General features: G+C 39.3%; 2 protein-coding genes across 5 annotated transcripts in view; one reads left to right on the plus strand and one right to left on the minus strand.

Moving 5' to 3' along the window:
* The window catches only part of MRPS22 (mitochondrial ribosomal protein S22), a 27,330-nt gene extending 12,283 nt beyond the window's left edge, over positions 1–15,047 (plus strand). For 2 of the 3 annotated variants that reach the window (XM_038571035.1, XM_038571037.1), the window contains exons 2-8: positions 5,400–5,563; positions 6,644–6,808; positions 9,051–9,194; positions 9,494–9,577; positions 10,828–10,973; positions 13,886–13,994; positions 14,914–15,047. In XM_038571035.1, coding sequence (XP_038426963.1) covers positions 5,400–5,563; positions 6,644–6,808; positions 9,051–9,194; positions 9,494–9,577; positions 10,828–10,973; positions 13,886–13,994; positions 14,914–15,009 — 908 coding nt within the window. In that variant the 3' untranslated portion in view covers positions 15,010–15,047. Of the gene's footprint in view, positions 1–4,369; positions 4,424–5,399; positions 5,564–6,643; positions 6,809–9,050; positions 9,195–9,493; positions 9,578–10,827; positions 10,974–13,885; positions 13,995–14,913 lie in introns of all 3 variants that reach the window. The other variant, XM_038571036.1, reaches the window with a different exon arrangement.
* COPB2 (COPI coat complex subunit beta 2) overlaps positions 15,013–17,580 on the minus strand; it is a 68,734-nt gene continuing 66,166 nt past the window's right edge. For both annotated transcript variants that reach the window (XM_038571034.1, XM_038571033.1), the window contains exons 18-22: positions 16,844–16,936; positions 16,570–16,750; positions 16,336–16,404; positions 16,115–16,186; positions 15,013–15,871 (exon numbers count right to left, since the gene is read on the minus strand). In XM_038571034.1, coding sequence (XP_038426962.1) covers positions 15,776–15,871; positions 16,115–16,186; positions 16,336–16,404; positions 16,570–16,750; positions 16,844–16,936 — 511 coding nt within the window. In that variant the 3' untranslated portion in view covers positions 15,013–15,775. The remainder of the gene's footprint in view (positions 15,872–16,114; positions 16,187–16,335; positions 16,405–16,569; positions 16,751–16,843; positions 16,937–17,580) is intronic.

Raw genomic sequence — 17,580 nt, forward strand, 5'->3', positions numbered from 1 at the left:
GCTTAAGCTTGAATACATTATAAAAGTACTAGGTTACTATTTACTTTATCTTTTATATATATGATGTCATATTTTACATCTTTTTATTTCATATATCTCCTATTTTTTCCTAATTTTAGTAGGTATAATTGATTTTACTGCTTTTGTGTTTTAACATCCATACTGACTTTATAAAGTGATTAACCTACTACTTTTATTATATGTTTGCTTTTACTAGTGAAATTTTTTCCTTTCACAATTTTCTGACTTGTAGTTTTTTCTCCCTGCTTAAAGAATTTCCTTTAACATTTTTTTTAAAGGATGGTTTAGTGGTAATGAACTTTAATTTTTGTTTGTCCAGGTATCTCTGTCTCTCCAATACTGAATGGTGGATAATCTTGCAGGGGAGAGTATTCTTGGTTGTAAGTTTTTTCCTTTCAGCACTTTGAATATGTTCTGCCATTCCTTTCTCACCTTCAGTTTTTGCTGAAAAATTAGGTGACAGCGTTACATGGTTTCCCTTGTGTGTAACTGCTTGCTTTTCTCTTGCTGCTTGTAATATTTTCTCTTTATCTTAAATTCTGAATTTTAAATACTTTAAATTATTATGTGTCAGAGCATGGACCTTTTTGGGATTTTTGTGTTTCCTGAATTTTAGCTATTATTTCTTCAAATAAGTTTTCTGCCCCCTTGTCTCTCACTTTTTCTTCTGGGATCCCTATTCTCACTTTCTTTTTTTTTCCTGTTGTTCAGCTTGGCTGCTTTCCATTACACTGTATTCCAGCTCATTGATCCATTCTTCTGCATTTTGTAATCTGCTGTTGATTCCCTCTAGCATATTTGACCTCCCAGTTTTGTATTCTTGAGCACTGACTGGCTATTTTATTATATTTTCTATCTTTGTCAAAGTTATGAATTCATCTGTTCTTTTCTCAAGTCCAGTTGAGTATCTTTATAAATGTTACTTTGACCTTTTTATTAGGGATATTCTTTATCTCTATTTTGTTTAGATCTTTTTCTGTGATTTTGTCTCATTCTTTCAAGACTTTTCAAAAGTAGTGTTTTTGTGTAGAAGAGGTCCTGTGGTGTCCTGTACCACAATCCCCTCTTGTCACGAGACCAGCTGTGTGAGCTGTATGCACCTTCATATTGATTGTTGTGGGCATGCTGTACTGGTGGTCGGGGCTGGACCTGAGCTCAGCTGGCTCAGTATCCTGCTTTGTTAACTGCAAGTACACTGGACAACGTTTGCTATCTTTACTGTTGAGAGGTCTGGCTGCTGCTGCTGTGGACTTGCTGGTAAGTGGTCTGGCTGTCTGCAGTTAGCTGCTGTGACAGCTGTGGGCCCACTGAAGAGGGTGGGATTTGCTCCCTGTGTAGGCAGGTAAGAGGCCTAGCTGCAGGAATCAAGCACATGCTGGTGTGTGGTATTATCTCCCCTACTCTCTCCATGACAGGAGTTTCTTTGGCAGGGTGCCTGTCAATGTAGGTGGGTTGGATGGGACAGGTCCACAGGGCAACACCACAGCAAGGCACTCGGTGCTAGCAAGGTAGATGGAGAGTATGTTAGAACTGGTTCCCAAAAGTGTCTGGCTGTGTAGTCTTGGGGAGGGCAAGAAGAATGGTGCCCACCATCAGTTTTGTTCCTGGAAGTTCCTGCAGATTCCTGTCTTTTTGGCATAGGTCCTTAGGTTAGGCAGGAAGTCTCTTTCACATATGCCCCAGGCACTTTTCAGACTGCTACATTTTTTTGCTGTGTCTGAGGTGAGTTATTTAGCATGCTGGGTCTTTATGGGCATTGTTTCAGTTTTTTAACTTCTGGCTCTCCCAGAGTTTAAAATCAGCCCCACTCATTTTCAGACGGAGCTCCTTTTTCCAGTATGGGTCTCCCAGGGCTGGGGGAGTTACATCTTGAGGTCTGATCTTGCTCCTCTGTTCTTTTCTTTGTTTTGTTGAACCAGGGGTTTGGTTCCTGACTATGGCCTTAATTCTATAATTAGCTGTGGAAGATCCGTTTAGCCAGTGTTCAGTTCATTTTCATAATTGCCACGCATGTAATTATTACCTCAGTGTGCCATGGGATGAGGTAAGCTCAGGATCCTCGCACTCCACCATCCTTCCTGCATTCCTCTTCTTTGATTTTCATCAGTGTCTTTTAGTTTTTAGTATATAGAGATCTTTTACCTCCTTGGCTAAATTTATTCCTTAGTATTTTATTGTTTTTGATGCAACTCTCAGTGAGATTGCTTGCTTTCTTTGTCACAGAACTTATTACTATAGAAATGCTACCAAAAAAAAAAAAAAAAAGAAATGCTACCAATTTTTAAATGTTTATTTTATATCCTGCAACTTTACTGAATTTGTTGATTAGATCTGGGAGTTTTTTGGTGGAGTTTTTAGCATTTTCTGCATATAAAATCCTATTGTTTGCAACTAATTGGAGACAGTTTTACTTATTCCTTCCCAAATTCTGATATCTTTTATTTATTTTTCTTGCCTAATTGATTGGCTAGGACTTGCAGCCTTGCAGCATTATTTCAATAGGAGACATCCTTGTCTTATTCCCAAACTTAGAGGAAAGGCTTTAGTCTGTGGGTTTGGTATATATTATGTTGAGGTATGTTTCTTCTGTACCTGATTTGTTAAGAGCTTTTATCATGAACTGACGGAGAACTTTGTCAAATGCTTCTTCTGCATCTATTCAAATGATATATGATTTTTCTATCATTCTGTTCATTGTGATGTATCACATTGACTTGTATATGTCAAACTATCCTTGAATCCCAGGGATAAATTCCACTTGATCATGGTGAATGATCTTTTCAATGTGCTGCTGAATTTGGTTTACAAGTATTTTATTAAGAACTTTTACATCTATAGTTATCAGGGTTATTGGCCTATAGTTTCTGATAGTGTCCTTTTTTAGCTTTAGTATTAGACTAGATTGGGTGCATTCAAAGTGGTATGGCTGTAGAATCTGGCTTTTGTATCAAGATAATGCTAGTCTAGTAAAATGAGTTCGGGGATGTTCCCTCCTGTTCAGTTTTTTGGAGGAGTTTAAAAAGGATTGGCATTAATTCTTCTTCACATGTTTGGTAGAATTAACCTGTAAAGTCATCTGCTGCTGGTTTTCTTTGTTGGGAGATTTACTATTGCTAATTGAAACTCCTTAGTAGTAATAGGTGTGTTCAGATTTTTTGTTTCTTTCTCAGTCTTGATAGGTTGCATGTTTTTAAGAATTTTCCTGTTTCTTCTAGGCTGTCCAGTTTGTTGCTATATAATTATTCACGTTAGCTTCTTAGGATCCTTTGTATTTCTGTATCGTGAGTTGTATTGTTTCCTTTTTCATTTATAATTTTCTTGATTTGGATCCTCTCTCTTTTCTTGCTTAGCCTAGCTAAAAGTTTGTCAATTTTGTTATCTTTTCAAAGAACCAGTTCTTAGTTTTGTTAACTTTTTCTATTGTTTTGGCTACATTTTTAAGAGATTATTCTGGTTGTTCCATGGACCAGGGAGACTGGTTAGGAGGTTAAGCCAAGAGATGAGGATGGCCTCGATCAGAGTAATGGCAGTGGGAAATAGAATATTAAAGAGAGATTTATGAGGTATAATAGGCAGTATGTTCTGTATTAGTGTTTTATGTTTTTTATAAAATGGGGATAACTGTAGTATTTCCAGGGTGGTTTTGAGGATTTGATGTGCTTAATATGTAAGGTATTTAGCTCAGTAAGTTGTGACATATAGTAGATATCTACTATATTAGATATCATTGCTAATGTTAGTGATCATTGCTGTTACTGTTACTACTGCTGTTGGCCAGATGTGAAGGGTAAAGGAAAAGTCAGGAATGTCTGTAAGGTTTCTGGCCCACATGACCTGTTGGATGCTACTAAAATAGGGAAAAATAGGAAAAGCAGATTTGAGACAGAAGAAATACTGAAGTACACATGAGATGTCCACGGGGTAGGTGGATTGAAGATGATCTTGACTGGAAGAAGATTCAGATTTTAGGGTCCCCAGCATATAGAAGTAATTAAAGTTATAGGTTGCGAGGATATCATACAGCAAGAATGTAAGAAAGGAGAAGAGTATAGTTCAGAATTTTTAGGGCCATCAACATTTATAGGACTAGCAGAGGAAGAAGTGGCTGGGAAGGAATGGTATTTTTCCCCCATTTTTTTTTTCCTGATGGAAATAGAGGAAGTTAGATAAACGGATGGGTAAACTGTGTAAGGCAGCAGTGATATCCGGGTCTCCTCTCCTGCCCATGGCTCTTCTGTGACACCGCATGGCCTTTTCAGTCTCACGTCCAGTGATCCAAGCCTGTGTTTCCTAGTTGCAGCCCCTTAATCTGGAATTTCCTTCCCCTTTTTTTCTCTGTCCTGTTCAGGCCCCTGGAGAAGCTACCTTTGACCTGCCATGGCCTTCTCTTCTCTGAGAATATGTATGTAGCACTTGCACTGGGGAGCACCAAGATAGACTAGAGTTGTTCTAGTTTCTAGAAACAAACTTTGGTTTAAATCCTGACTCTGTGACTTAACAGCTAGTTGTCTTTAGGCAGGCTTCAATATCCTTATTTATCTTATTTTGTGAGTTGTAAATACTCCTGAGAACATTTCCTGAAAATGTATGTAATGCCTAGCATCTAGGAGACAACTCTGTAAATATTATTAACGTTATTACATTACTTTTTTATTTTAAAGATTGATTTATGTATTTGAGAGGGAAACAGTCCTCAAGCAGATTCCCTGCCAAGATTACAGCCCAACGTGGGGCTCAATCCCACAACCCATGGGATCATCACCCAAGCCGAAACCAAGAGTGTATACTTACTGACTGAGCCACCTGGGCACCCCTTATTAATTTATTTTTAAGATTTTGTTTTTAAGTAATCTCCACATCCAACATGGGGCTCAAACTTACCACCTCGAGATCAAGAGCCACATGCTCTACTGACTCCAGGTGCCCCACATTAATTACTTTAAAAATTTTTATTTTAGAGAGAGAGAGAGAGAAACCCGCAAAGCAAGAGGGGCAGAAGGAGGAGAGTCTCAAGCTGCCTCTGTGCTGAGTGCTGAGCCCAATGTGGAGCTTGGTCTCATGACTGAGATCACAACCTGAACTGAAACCAAGAGTGGACGCATAACCAACTGAGCCACCTGACAACCCTTAATTACTTTTTTGTGTTGCTTTCTGCACTAGATTTTGAGTGCCTTTTTTGGTAGTATTCTCATTACTATTTTTGTAAATGTGCAGTAAATTTTATCAAGGAATGAATGAATGGATTTTATAGGTATTAACATTATACATATTGAGGTAGACATTTTGTTAATCATTTCTGTTGTTAGCTTTTCTGTTCAGAGATCTTATTGGCTTATCATTTTTATCATCTTCTTATTTACTAAAATCCATGTTAACAGAATCTGGTAGTCCAGAGATCAAGAAACCTACATTTATGGATGAGGAAGTCCAAAATCTACTCATCAAGATGACAGGCTTGAATTTGCAGAAGGTTTTTAAGCCAGCTATACAAGAACTGAAGCCACCAACCTATAAGCTAATGACCCAGGCACAGTTGGAGGAGGTATGTAAATGTAGAAATATTGGTAGAATGCCTTTCTTGAAAGGGTTAATACACAAGATTTCCAGAGGCCCCTCCAGAGCGATAGCTGCTCTTCCATAAGCACTCATGATGGGACTTCCAGGCACAGATTGAGAGAAGAAATGGGAGCAGGCAGGGAGAAGCAGGGAGCATGGCTGAAAATAGGCAGATTGGAGGATGTGGGTCAGGCCTATGTGTCCACATAGAGTCTCCTTTGCTCCCAAACCTGGCTGAGCATCCTTCCTTTGTCCTGCCTGGCTCAGCTTCCTTCCTAAGAAACCTCTTCTGTGAGCTTCTTTGAGGCTGAATGCTTTGGTGTGATTATGAGATATTGCTGAACCACATCCTACTCTAGGTACCAGGGTCCTCCTGGAGTCATGGGTTTGAGTGGTTTATGGAACATGCTTTGATGTATGAATCTGTGAAGCATTATTTCTCCTTTTTCTAATTCAAAAGTAAGTTACAGTCATAGCAAAAATTTCAGATATCTAATAGTACATCCCAAGAAGAGTAAAAGTCCCATTTTCACTTCTCAGAGGTAATCACTGCTAACAGTATGGCATGGAGCAGTGTGGTCAGTGGTTAAGAACATGGGCTCAGGAGTTGGGTTGCCAGGGCTCAAATCCCAGTGCTGCAACTTTGTAGCAGTTTACTTAACATGTGTATGCCTCAGTTTTCTCTTCCATGAAGTGTCACCTAGCTCAGAAGGTAGTTGTAGGCATTAAATGAGGCGGATACATTCAGAGTATTTGAACAATATATGGTGCATAGTACATGCACAATAAATGAAATCCTTTATTCTATTTCAGGCAGCTTTTGTTGCCCTCGGTCTGTCTCAGAGTATTCCTTTGCTACGTTGAGAATGGTTGAACCTGCAGGTGGTACTCTCCGCCACACCACAGAGTTTGCAAAGGCCAGGGCCCGGGAGCCTTTTCACTTAGTGGCTACAGCTTCTTCTCTCTTTAGTTCTTGGCATTTTTTAAATCAGCATCTGCTTTTGTCAAAAGATCCTTTTGGTTTGTAACCCTGTGGCTCTCCTTAAGAAATATTTTATTTTTTTAGGCTACAAGAAAAGCAATTGAGGCAGCTAAAGTACGATTAAAAATGCCACCAGTTCTGGAAGAACGAGTGCCAATAAATGATGTGTTAGCTGAAGATAAGATATTGGAAGGAACAGAAACAGCCAAATACGTATTTACTGATATATCATATAGCATACCACACCGGGTGAGTACATGTCTAATTGCAAAATGATCTTTATTTGAAATATGTGGAGATGGGCCCGAGGGATGAGGGTCAACATTATTGTGACCCGGTATCTCTGAATCTTCCAAACCAGAATTCCTGTGACTGGGTGAGACCCTTCTGGAAGATCCAGCCCAGCATAAGGAAGAAGAGAAATGCAGACCAGCCCTACATCAGCATGTTACCATTTCCTTACAGATTATGGACCCACTTTATTCCAGACTGACTGCAGAGACAGAGACAGGTGTGCTAAGACAGAACTCGGGGTTTACAGACAGAAACCCATCTCCAGACCACAAATAGGCAGAAATCTTCAAGGCAATGGGAGAAGGGGATTCTTTCTACCCAAGTTAGGCTAACCCCCTTAGCTGAAACATTTTGAGAAAGTGGTTTCTTTCCTGTAAATTCTTGATACCCAGACTTCCCAAAGGAATTTCACTTTTTAGAATTTGCAGCAAGAATGACAGGTTTTCCCTAATTTTCAGACACCACTGCTGCTTCTGTTGTGGATTTTATTCTCTAGATCCTCTTCCCTTTTTTTTTTTTTTTTAAATATTTTATTTATTTATGATCGACAGAGAGGGAGGGAGAGAGAGAGAGAGAGAGAGGCAGAGACACAGGCAGAGGGAGAAGCAGGGTCCATGCACCGGAGCCCGACGTGGGATTCGATCCCGGGTCTCCAGGATCGCGCCCTGGGCCAAAGGCAGGCGCTAAACCGCTGCGCCACCCAGGGATCCCTAGATCCTCTTCCCTTGATGGCCAGTTCCAAAAGAACACTCCGGCACTTATAAAATAGATCACTTTTGTATTGAATTTTTTCAACTGAGGGTGAAACAAGCAATTTACAAGGTAGCCCACAAAATGCAGAATAGTGTGTAATGCTGTGGTTGGGAGAAGGGCCACCCCACATTAGTCTTTTTGTCATCTATGATTATGGTTAGAAGACATGATTTGAGCGATGTCCACGTCTGTATATCAGCCACCTGTACACCTGACATGATGAACAGAGATCACAGAGTTTCATTTTAATTAAAATTTTTGCTTTGGGGTGCTTTGAAGGCTGTTTATGGAACATTTTATAACCTGAAATGGAGAAAGGACTTAGAATTCAAATTACCACACTCCTTTTGAGGAATGTTATTTAGACATCTGTTATGTTTTATTTGTAGTACTTGATGATAGTTTTAATTATATTATCCTGAGAACACATTCAGAGACTCTTACACCTGAAAACTTGAAAGTACCATTTGGTTAATTTAAACGTTAATCAGATGTGTATCAGTTACCTGCTATGTGCAAAATTCTGTGTAATCACTGGGTATCGCAATGAATTGTAATATGCAGTTCCTGCCCCTTTTCAGCTCTCTGACAGTATCTGAGCAGTGTCAAGAATCTTGCACATGGGGGCACCTGGGTGGCTCAGCTGGTTGAGCGTCTGACTTCAGCTCAGGTCATGATCCCAGGATCCCATGATCGAGCCCTGCATCAGGCTCCCTCCTCGGCAGAGCTGCTTCTCCCTCTCCCTCTGCCACTTTCTTGCCTGTGTTTGCACACTCTGTCAAATAAGTAAAATTTAAAAAATCTTACACATGATAAATTGCCAGTCAACTGGCACAAACAGTGGGTAGAATTCTGAGGGAAGTGATCTCATAGCCTAGGACTTGGTAGTTGGAAGAGTGAAGAGACCAGAGGCAGGTGGACTAGTCAGTCTCTTACACATTTATGTCTCATGTCAATTCGAGGAATTATAGAGATGTGGAATTAAGACTCCACATTCTTGGGTTTTTTCCTTTTATCCCAGGGACTTTAGAAGTAGATCACAAAGTCGTAAAGTCTGTTTCAGTGAGACTTTAGGATAGGATGGGAAAGTGAAGCAATTTAAAAGATCTCATAGCACTTCTTTCCTCTGAAATGGATTTAGATGAATCTGACCAGCTTTTTTCCCTTGAACCATTTTATGTATTAAACCCACTATAGGACCATAGTTGGCAGTTAGTAAATACTTTCATTTTAGATTTCTGATTGTCAGAGGCACGGCAGTGATTAGTGAAAGAAGTATCAAATCTTGCCAAGTCTTTGAGGTTTAAAATTATCATATATGATTGCATTTTCTATCTCCCAGATACATTTTATATTTTGATTGCAAATTATAATGGTGCTTAGTGGAACATTGGAACTAGAAATAAGTCTCCACAAACTTACCCTCAATTGTGTTCTATTTCAGGAGCGTTTTATTGTTGTCAGAGAACCAAGTGGCACACTACGCAAAGCTTCTTGGGAAGAACGGGACAGGATGATACAAATTTATTTTCCAAAAGAAGGCCGTAGAGTTTTAACACCAGTAATTTTCAAGGAAGAAAATCTTAGGGTAAGGTGATTTTAGTTTCATAGAGTCAGTAGTGATGGTTTCTTTGTGGAACAAGTTGGCTCTGGTGCTGCAGGGCATTCTGCTTTGATAAACACAGATACATGTTTCTAATGACTCCTCTACTGTTATCTTGCAATTGGCTTAGCTGGGATTTGAATTTGGTGTGACAACAATTATGAAGCCTGTATGATTTCTGCCTGCCTCTTACTGGGCACAGAAGTGGATGGGCACATCTGTCATGGCATCAGGGCAGGTGTTGATTTTTCTCATCTAATTCCAACTATGCTTCGTGGTTTTAGAACATGTACAGCCAGGACCGACATGTTGATGTCCTCAATCTCTGTGTTGCCCAGTTTGAGCCAGATTCTGCTGAATATATCAAAGTGAGTATATTTTATAGTTTCTAAAGTATGGGCTTAAGTATGGTTATGAGTAGGATTTTTGCAGAAGGGAAGAACATCTATCATAACTGAACATCTGTTGATTACCTGATGTATACCAGATATTTTATCCTTACAACAGCCCTTGAATTAGAGATGGGAGAATTTAAGCTTGGAGAGTTATGGAGCTTGGTACAAGTTGCATAGCTAGTAGGTGATAGCATTAAGGATCCAAACTTTATAGCAGAGCTGCTTCTCTTTTCATTTTATCATACAGGAACAGTCATTTACTAAAATTTGCCAAAATCTGTTTTACAATTCAATTTAATAAGTAATCATGTAGTGCTCTCTATGTATAAGATAGTATTGTGGATAGCATAGGTGATGACATGAACTAGCATAGGATGTACTATCAAAGCTTGCAGTCCAGAAATGATTGAGAAGGGTGCTAGATAAGTATGCAGATAACTATCACCTTAGGTTTAAGATGTTAGGTGCTAAGAGAAGATTAGAAAGTGCTCTCAGTGTAGGTTTCATATGGGTCTTGAACAGGGTTCTAGAAGGGCAAGGAACATTGTGAAGTTGGGTGAGAAGAGGTGTTTCAGGCAGGGAGAGGAAACAAAGTGTGCTTGCAAATGGCCAGTTATCTGGTTTGCTTTTACATGCAATATAAATGTATGGGAGGTGTTCAAGGTTAAGCTAGAAAAGTAAATGGGGCCATGTGACAGGTGACTTCAGATGCAAGGCTCAAGAATCTGGACTTCAGTCAGGCCTTTGAAACCTTTTGAACACAGGAATGCCCTTATCTTAGTCCTCAGTTTGCAAGATCAATCTGGAAGAACTGAAGGAACGTTAGTTAATAAGGTGGAACGGGGTAATTGATGGGATAGGGAGAAAAGGGAGGAGTGAAAAAATACTGATTTTTTAAAATCCTCTAATGACCAAGATAATGGTGATCCATTATTTCTAGTGGTCTACATATATGTAATAGGTGCTGCATAATAGTGCTTGGCTGCTGAAAAGTAATTGGTTTGACTGTAAATGTGCAGCAGACTTGTTCCAGGCTGCACACACTTCTACAGTAGAGGGCTGATCTAAACCATACCTGTTGGTTAAAGAGAGTAGAAGCAGGTATACGTAGATCTGGTTTAGTGATACTTTCTTGGGCAACACTTAGTCAAATAATTGTGTATCCAGTAATGCTCACTTTTTATTTTCATGTTTATGAAAAAAATTGCATTTTATGTGGGTAGATTCATCATCAGACCTACGAAGACATAGATAAACATGGGAAGTATGACCTTTTACGTTCAACAAGACACTTTGGTGGAATGGCTTGGTATTTTGTAAATAAGAAAAAGATTGATGGTTTACTGATTGACCAGATTCAGAGAGATCTGTAAGTATGATCTTAGTAAGTAAAAGAAATTCTTACTATTACAGTAAATCTGTATTTAAGCTATTTTCTCCCAGTGATGACAGGGTATTGTCCAGTGATAAATACCCTTCACTTATTTATGTGTTTGTTCTTCCAGCGTAACCCAGTTTTCTCAGCCTTTGCTTCTGTGTTAAACAGGGCTAGATTCTTTAAGAGTAAGTGGCTGTGGCTCTGTATTATAGATCTTGAATACTGACTTACCTTGGCCTCACTGGTGTTCCTTGGTATCCGTGAACTTTCCAGACGCTCAAAGGGAATTAAATGGGCAACGTAAGACATAAGCCCTGGCAGGTGCTTGTTTTCCAGTGGAACTGGGGCTTTTCAGTAAAAGTCATTATTTATGAAAACACTAGTTTTTGATATTCCTTGCTTTTGCAAGATTTTTAAGGCACTGACAGAATTACAATTTTTTTTTCCAAAGTCGCATGAATCATGGAACGTCTACTGTATTTTAACTGGTGTGCTTCCCGGGTTTCTATCTGAAACAATAGTGTATTTTACAGCTTGTGATGAAACTGAAAAGAAAATTGTTTTTGAGTATCAGTTGGATTAGAAATGCCAAAATGACAAGGAAAAGAAACCAGCACAGCTCTAAGGAAGTCAACTTTCTATGGAAAGTCCTTGACTGACTCAGAAGTCTGAACTGCAAGAGGGTTTAGTGATTATGGCTGCCTTCAGACTATAGGGGGCTGTGACTCAGCTTATCCTCCCTGTCATCTAATCAAAGCCATTCACATAAAGGTCCTAAGGCATTTGGAAATAGAAGGTTCCGTTCCATAGGTATTAATCTAAGAAATACAGCCCATATTTGGAAACAGCACCATTTCTCATAGAAGCAGCATTCTTGGAGTCAGACGCGCTACCGTTGCGCCACGAGGTCGGCCTAGAAGCAGCATTCTTAATGGTAGATGTCTTCAGGCCAGCCCACTTCAGCAAGTGTAGTATAATCCAATTCAGTGGGCAGAAATAGACCTTCATCCCACATAAATAGGGGGCTGGTTGGCACTCACGATGATACTCAAAAGGGATCTACTTTCAAGTGAGTCGGCAGTGACATCTGTGAATGAATTTTCTTATGAAGTTTTTTGGATCAAATCATTCTGAAATTATTTTATTATAAAGACATGTAATATTTTTGTAGATAATTAGAGTAAGAAATGTGTAATTGAACATTAAAGTTCTTTATTAAAGTGTACTAATATAGGCTATTATAGTAATACTCATTACCACATATGAGCTTTTACATCTGAAGCAGTTTACTTGTATACTGGGAGTGAGTTTTGAGTACTTAACCATTCCTGTGGGCTTTCTGCCCAGGACAGCATGCTGCAAACCCCAGACTAGACAGTAGAGGGTGCACGTCCTCCTGAATGGAACCCAAGGCAGAACCGGGATTCTGCAGTTTATTTCAGACTCAAGTCCCACTATTGGTTTTGAGAGTCTTTAAAAATTTTTTTGAACATGTAAATTGATTTGCTCTTATTTTCAAATACAGGCTGGATTTTAAGCTAACTTGTTCAGTAAGATGCAGGCATTATACTTTAGCATGAATGTAATGAAGCCCTAAAGAGGAATCTAAATCTAGAAACCCAGTTAAGCTCTTTACAGGACCACATGCCTACGCTCCAAAGAGAATGTTATCATTTGGGGAATTTTGCTGCCATGTTTATTAGAATCTGTTAGATTATAACAAGCACAGTGCATTTGTAATGAATATTTTTTTTTTTTTTTTTTACCTGAAACATTTTACTATATGAACAGCGCTGGTTTCTCAGTTCTCCCAGAAGATGGCCTTGAGAGTGGACAGACCTTGGGATAAGCCTAGAGGATTTCTCTCAGGTCACCATGGCTTGAAAAATTATTTATCTCTTTCCACACTCTCAGGCCACTCTTTATCCCCCAGCGCAGATATAATAGGAAAACGGGGAAAATTAGTGAGTTAGCTGGGGGAACACTGAATTAGGATATCTTCACCGCTCCAACCCCAACTGGAAGCCAGTAAACTCAGTATACATATCACAACCTCAAAAGCACAAGCATTTTAGAAAGTTTATTTACCCCTCAGCTTTGAGATGGCAGATGGCAGGCAAGTGTTGACTATGTGAGAAGATAGTGATTGGTTTGGGGGAAGGTGAAGGAGATTCTTATGCTAATTAAAATTGTTTAGAGTTTCTAGAAAGGTAAGTACAAGCCAGAAGAACTGAATTCTAGATTGCTGAAGCAGAACCTGACATTGCTTCTGATGCAGGAAGCAAAATTTTAGATTTGCTTCACTAGGACACTCATTTTTATAACCAGTGGGTTTCTATGAATAGACTGGGGCCTGGGAGTCTTTCCTTGGATTCTCAGGCATTTCATAGAGGCATTTATTCATTAATTTGGAGTCTTAATGAAAATTTGTTAGGAGAGGTCAATGCTAATGAACTTGAAGGCTAGTGGCTTTGAGCATCCCCTGCACACCAGCTTATGTGGGATGAAGGTGATATTCCTGCCCTCAGAGTTAGATTACATTATTTGCTGGTGAGGTGGGTTGGCCTGGCACCCACCCATCTACCATTAAGAATGCTGTTTCTATGAGAAATGATGCTCCATTTCCAAAAGAATATAGTCACATTTAGACTATATTCAGGTTCATAAATTGGGCACTGCCTGTACAGATTCCTGCCCTGCCTACCTTAGAGTACATATAAAGATTAAACTGGCCAGTTTACTGAAAATGCCTTTGAAAATAAGTTTGAAAATATCAAACTAAAGGCTTAAAAAATTTCTGGCCTGAGGAAAGTCTCAAGTGTAACTTAAAGTTGGCACACATTTATAGGACTGTGAAGCAAATGAAGAAAACCCACTGATAGCAGTAAACCCTTTCACTCTAGAGTCGATGATGCCACCAGCTTGGTCCAGCTATATCACATCCTCCATCCAGATGGCCAGTCTGCTCAGGAGGCCAAGGAGCAGGCTGCTGAGGGATTACATTTAATTAAGGTAAAGGGATTTTTCCCACACTGGCTGTTTTGTGGTGATAATGGAGTTGGGAAGATTCTGAAGTGGGTCATATTTAATGGTAACTAAACAGATTGACACATACAGAAAATCTGTGATCTTAAAATAGTAACTAGAGCCCCATATTTCTTCATCTGATAATAGAAACAGATGGGATGGGGGTGTGGGAGCTGCAGCTGGAGTCCAAGCAGTTCAGATAGTAGAGCAGCAGCTCCCTTGTGATCAGGTCACCAGAGGGCAGGGTGGAGTACAAGGCAGCCCATGTTCCTGATCACATTCCTGTCCTGAATGGGAGAAGGTGGTGCTTGTATATTACTAAGCCTTGGTTGCATTATCATCTTGAACTGCATACCTCGCAGAACCACGGGTTTACTACATATATGTCATTGTATAATTTTTGCCTAATGCTCAGAACAGACATAGTTTTGTGGGTCTGGCTTCTCTCCCAATCTTATTTTATGCATACTGCAAAAACATTTCTAAGGATACAAATGACCAGTGATGAGCCCACCCCCTAGGAGGAGCAGAGAGAAACTGTGGTACTAATTCTGGTTTTCTGTGATATTTGGGAAAATATTCTTTAAAGTGAAAAATTAGTTTGCTGACTTTCATCCTCTAAATTTATCTTGATGATCTGGCAAGAAGTACAATGTCAGGTTTTAATTTTTTTCTGGAAACAAGCTAAGGGAGATGGCAGCCATATCAGGATTCTTCTGGTGTTTAGAATTACTGTAGCTTGTCTGGTCCATGTAGTAGTAGGCTTATTGTTTCATAGTCAGAAAAACAATTGTGAACCTTGGAAGACTTTTTAAACTGGACCTTTGCTAATGCAGGAATGGGAAACTTTAGTGTATGTTGCTTAAAAGAGTTTTTTTTTTTTTTTTTTTTTTTTTTTAAACAGGTCTTTGCAAAAACAGAAGCACAGAAAGGAGCATATATAGAATTAACACTACAGGCTTATCAAGAAACCGTCATTAGCCATTCTGCAGCTTCCTGAAAACATTTTTAAAATAAATTTCATTTTACTAATTGTAACTCGCTTTCTCTGTTGATGTTTTTAACAGTGCCTCTACTGAAATACAAAGAAATCTTTGATACTCCACTCATTTTCCTAGGTTATGAGGGGATGATAATTGAGAAGTATATTTGAGTGTCTGGTTAGAATTTCTCTAATCATGTGCAGTGTAAACAACAAAAAAGCACTTCTATCTCTCTATATCACTAAACAGTTTAAACAGAGCCCAGCTTAAAGAGGTCAGAGGAGCTGGGTTTCAGATCCTGATTTGAGAAACAGATAATTAACTACAAGACAAAATTAGGGTTGAGGCATAAAAACCCAAGCATACCAACTTGGTGGGAACATGATCAAGAAAAAGGGTTAAGAGAATGTGGGCTGATCCCTAGGTGAGGTGTAGTTTGGTTCAGCCTTCTAAAACAAGGAGCTTATTTTCATTATTTAGAAAGGAAACTTTCAAGTATTTTTGTTAATTCAAAAGATTTTATGAGATAACAGTCTAATGACAGTATGAAAAAAAAATCAAAGCCCACACTTGGTTTACTTAATGAGGAAACAATGATTTAGATGCTGCACATAAATGACTCCTAAGATGAGAAGAGCAGTGTGCTCCCAGTGGGCCACAAACAGCCTTTCCATATAAAATCTAAGGAGGTTCTCAAGAGTCTAAAGCACTGTGGTCAGGGTGGCGATCGATACCTGTCCATCATAATGATCTGTGTAGTGGGGTTCTCAAGAAACATTACACTCAATCATCCAAAATATCTTCATCCAGGTTGATGTCTGTTGTGTCAATATCTTCTAATTCTAAATTATCCAGATCTACTTCCAGTTCGACTAAACTCTGCAAAGAAAAGAGTTATATAGCACTTTGTTATCTCTGATAAACTTTTGAAGCTACCTCTGATTCATGATCCAAAGAGAACCAAAGCAATAGTCAAAAGGGACATTCTCTCATTTCAGAGCCCCTGCTCTGAAAGTGATTACGTCACTTGAAATGCAGAGGCCTGCCCATCCTGCAGCCGTTCATGGGGAGAAAGGAGTGCACCTGGGGTTCCCATGCAAAGTCTGGGTATGGTGTCTGTACCTTTTCTTCTTTGTTGGCTGTGTGGGAGGTGACAATTACTGGAGTAGGAGAAGCAGGTTTCCCATCAAGTTCCTGAAAGGCCAAGTGGAGATACATATATAAAAATGGAGAATTTGTTCAGGTAATTTTCCCCCAGTGGAAGGCTGTTCAGGATTAGGAAATAGGAGATGACACTTAAAATGAACAAATCTTAACCAGATTATCTCAGGCAGTATTCTGACCTGTTGAGCTGCAGATCTTGAGGGCTGAAAGCCTTTTGCCTCTTCCATAACATTTCTTTCTTCATTTGGCTATCAGAATAAAGTAATAATGAAATATTCTGAAGTCATAATTCATTTATGAATTTGATCCAAATCTCAATTATCAGCTCTCAATCCAACAATAAAGTATGTAAAGTATGAACACACTTCTACACTCTAGTCACACTAAATGAGGTCTGCTCCCTGGCGACTCACCGTGACAAGTGGGTACTGCTTGGCTGGCCACAGATCAGCATGTGTTTCCTTCACCCATTCTTCTACAACAAAGGCTTCTTTTAATCCAGGAAAAAGGTTTTCATATTCTGTTGGATCTGCAAGGGATTCTGCTGCTTTCTGATTGACTTTTGAAAGATTTTCTCTCCAGAGTTTCACCACCCTATTGTACAGATCAAGGAACCAAAGGGAAACTTGAGTAAGCGTGCTCTAGTTTTTATCTGAAACATTTGTTCCTAAAATTAAAAGTCTGTACCTTGAAACCTGACTGGGTAAGTAAGTCCGGGCTAGGAAGGCGGCTTCAGGCAATCGACCTGTTCTAATCAAGAGTTCCAGGCAGGCATCTAGCCTAAAGATGAAAAAGGAGAGGCACTATTACCAAGAAGAGACAAATGTAGTGTTGCAAGGTCAGCATTCTCTCCCCAACTTCCACACATATACCTCACACCTCATTTCTGTCACTGAGTCATGTACTTATCATCAGTGTGTTTACATAATCAATGGACTCCAAGAGCATGAAGGGTAGGACAGATTTGTGACCATTTTCGCTCTCTCGACAACCTGTTTTAACAACTCCTAAGAAGAATCTAAGGGGGCTTTTCAAGGCCAGCTAAGGCAGCTTAGACAAGCACATTTTCAAAGGCTTTCAGGAGATACAGGAGCAGAAACTTGGTTTCACAAGTGGGAACATTGAGGGCAGTGTCTCCAACGTGGGCTGTGCTGGACAATCCAGTGGTCTCTAGCAGGAAAATGTCCTAGTGTCTACTTTTTTAATTTCAATTTTTTTCGAAGTTTGGTAAAGTAGACAATGTGTAGAAGTCACAGGTTTTGGGGGGGGAAAAGGGGTTTTTTGGCTTTTAGAAATGTAATACACTACATATATATTACCTAATAACCTCGGCATCAAATGAAAGTCAAACAACATTCTGCAATAACACATGAATACTAAATGTGATAATAAGAACAAGTAGCATAAAAGCATAAAATAATATA

Source organism: Canis lupus, chromosome 23 (genome assembly GCF_011100685.1).
Source record: "Canis lupus familiaris isolate Mischka breed German Shepherd chromosome 23, alternate assembly UU_Cfam_GSD_1.0, whole genome shotgun sequence".
Classification (NCBI taxonomy): domain Eukaryota; kingdom Metazoa; phylum Chordata; class Mammalia; order Carnivora; family Canidae; genus Canis; species Canis lupus.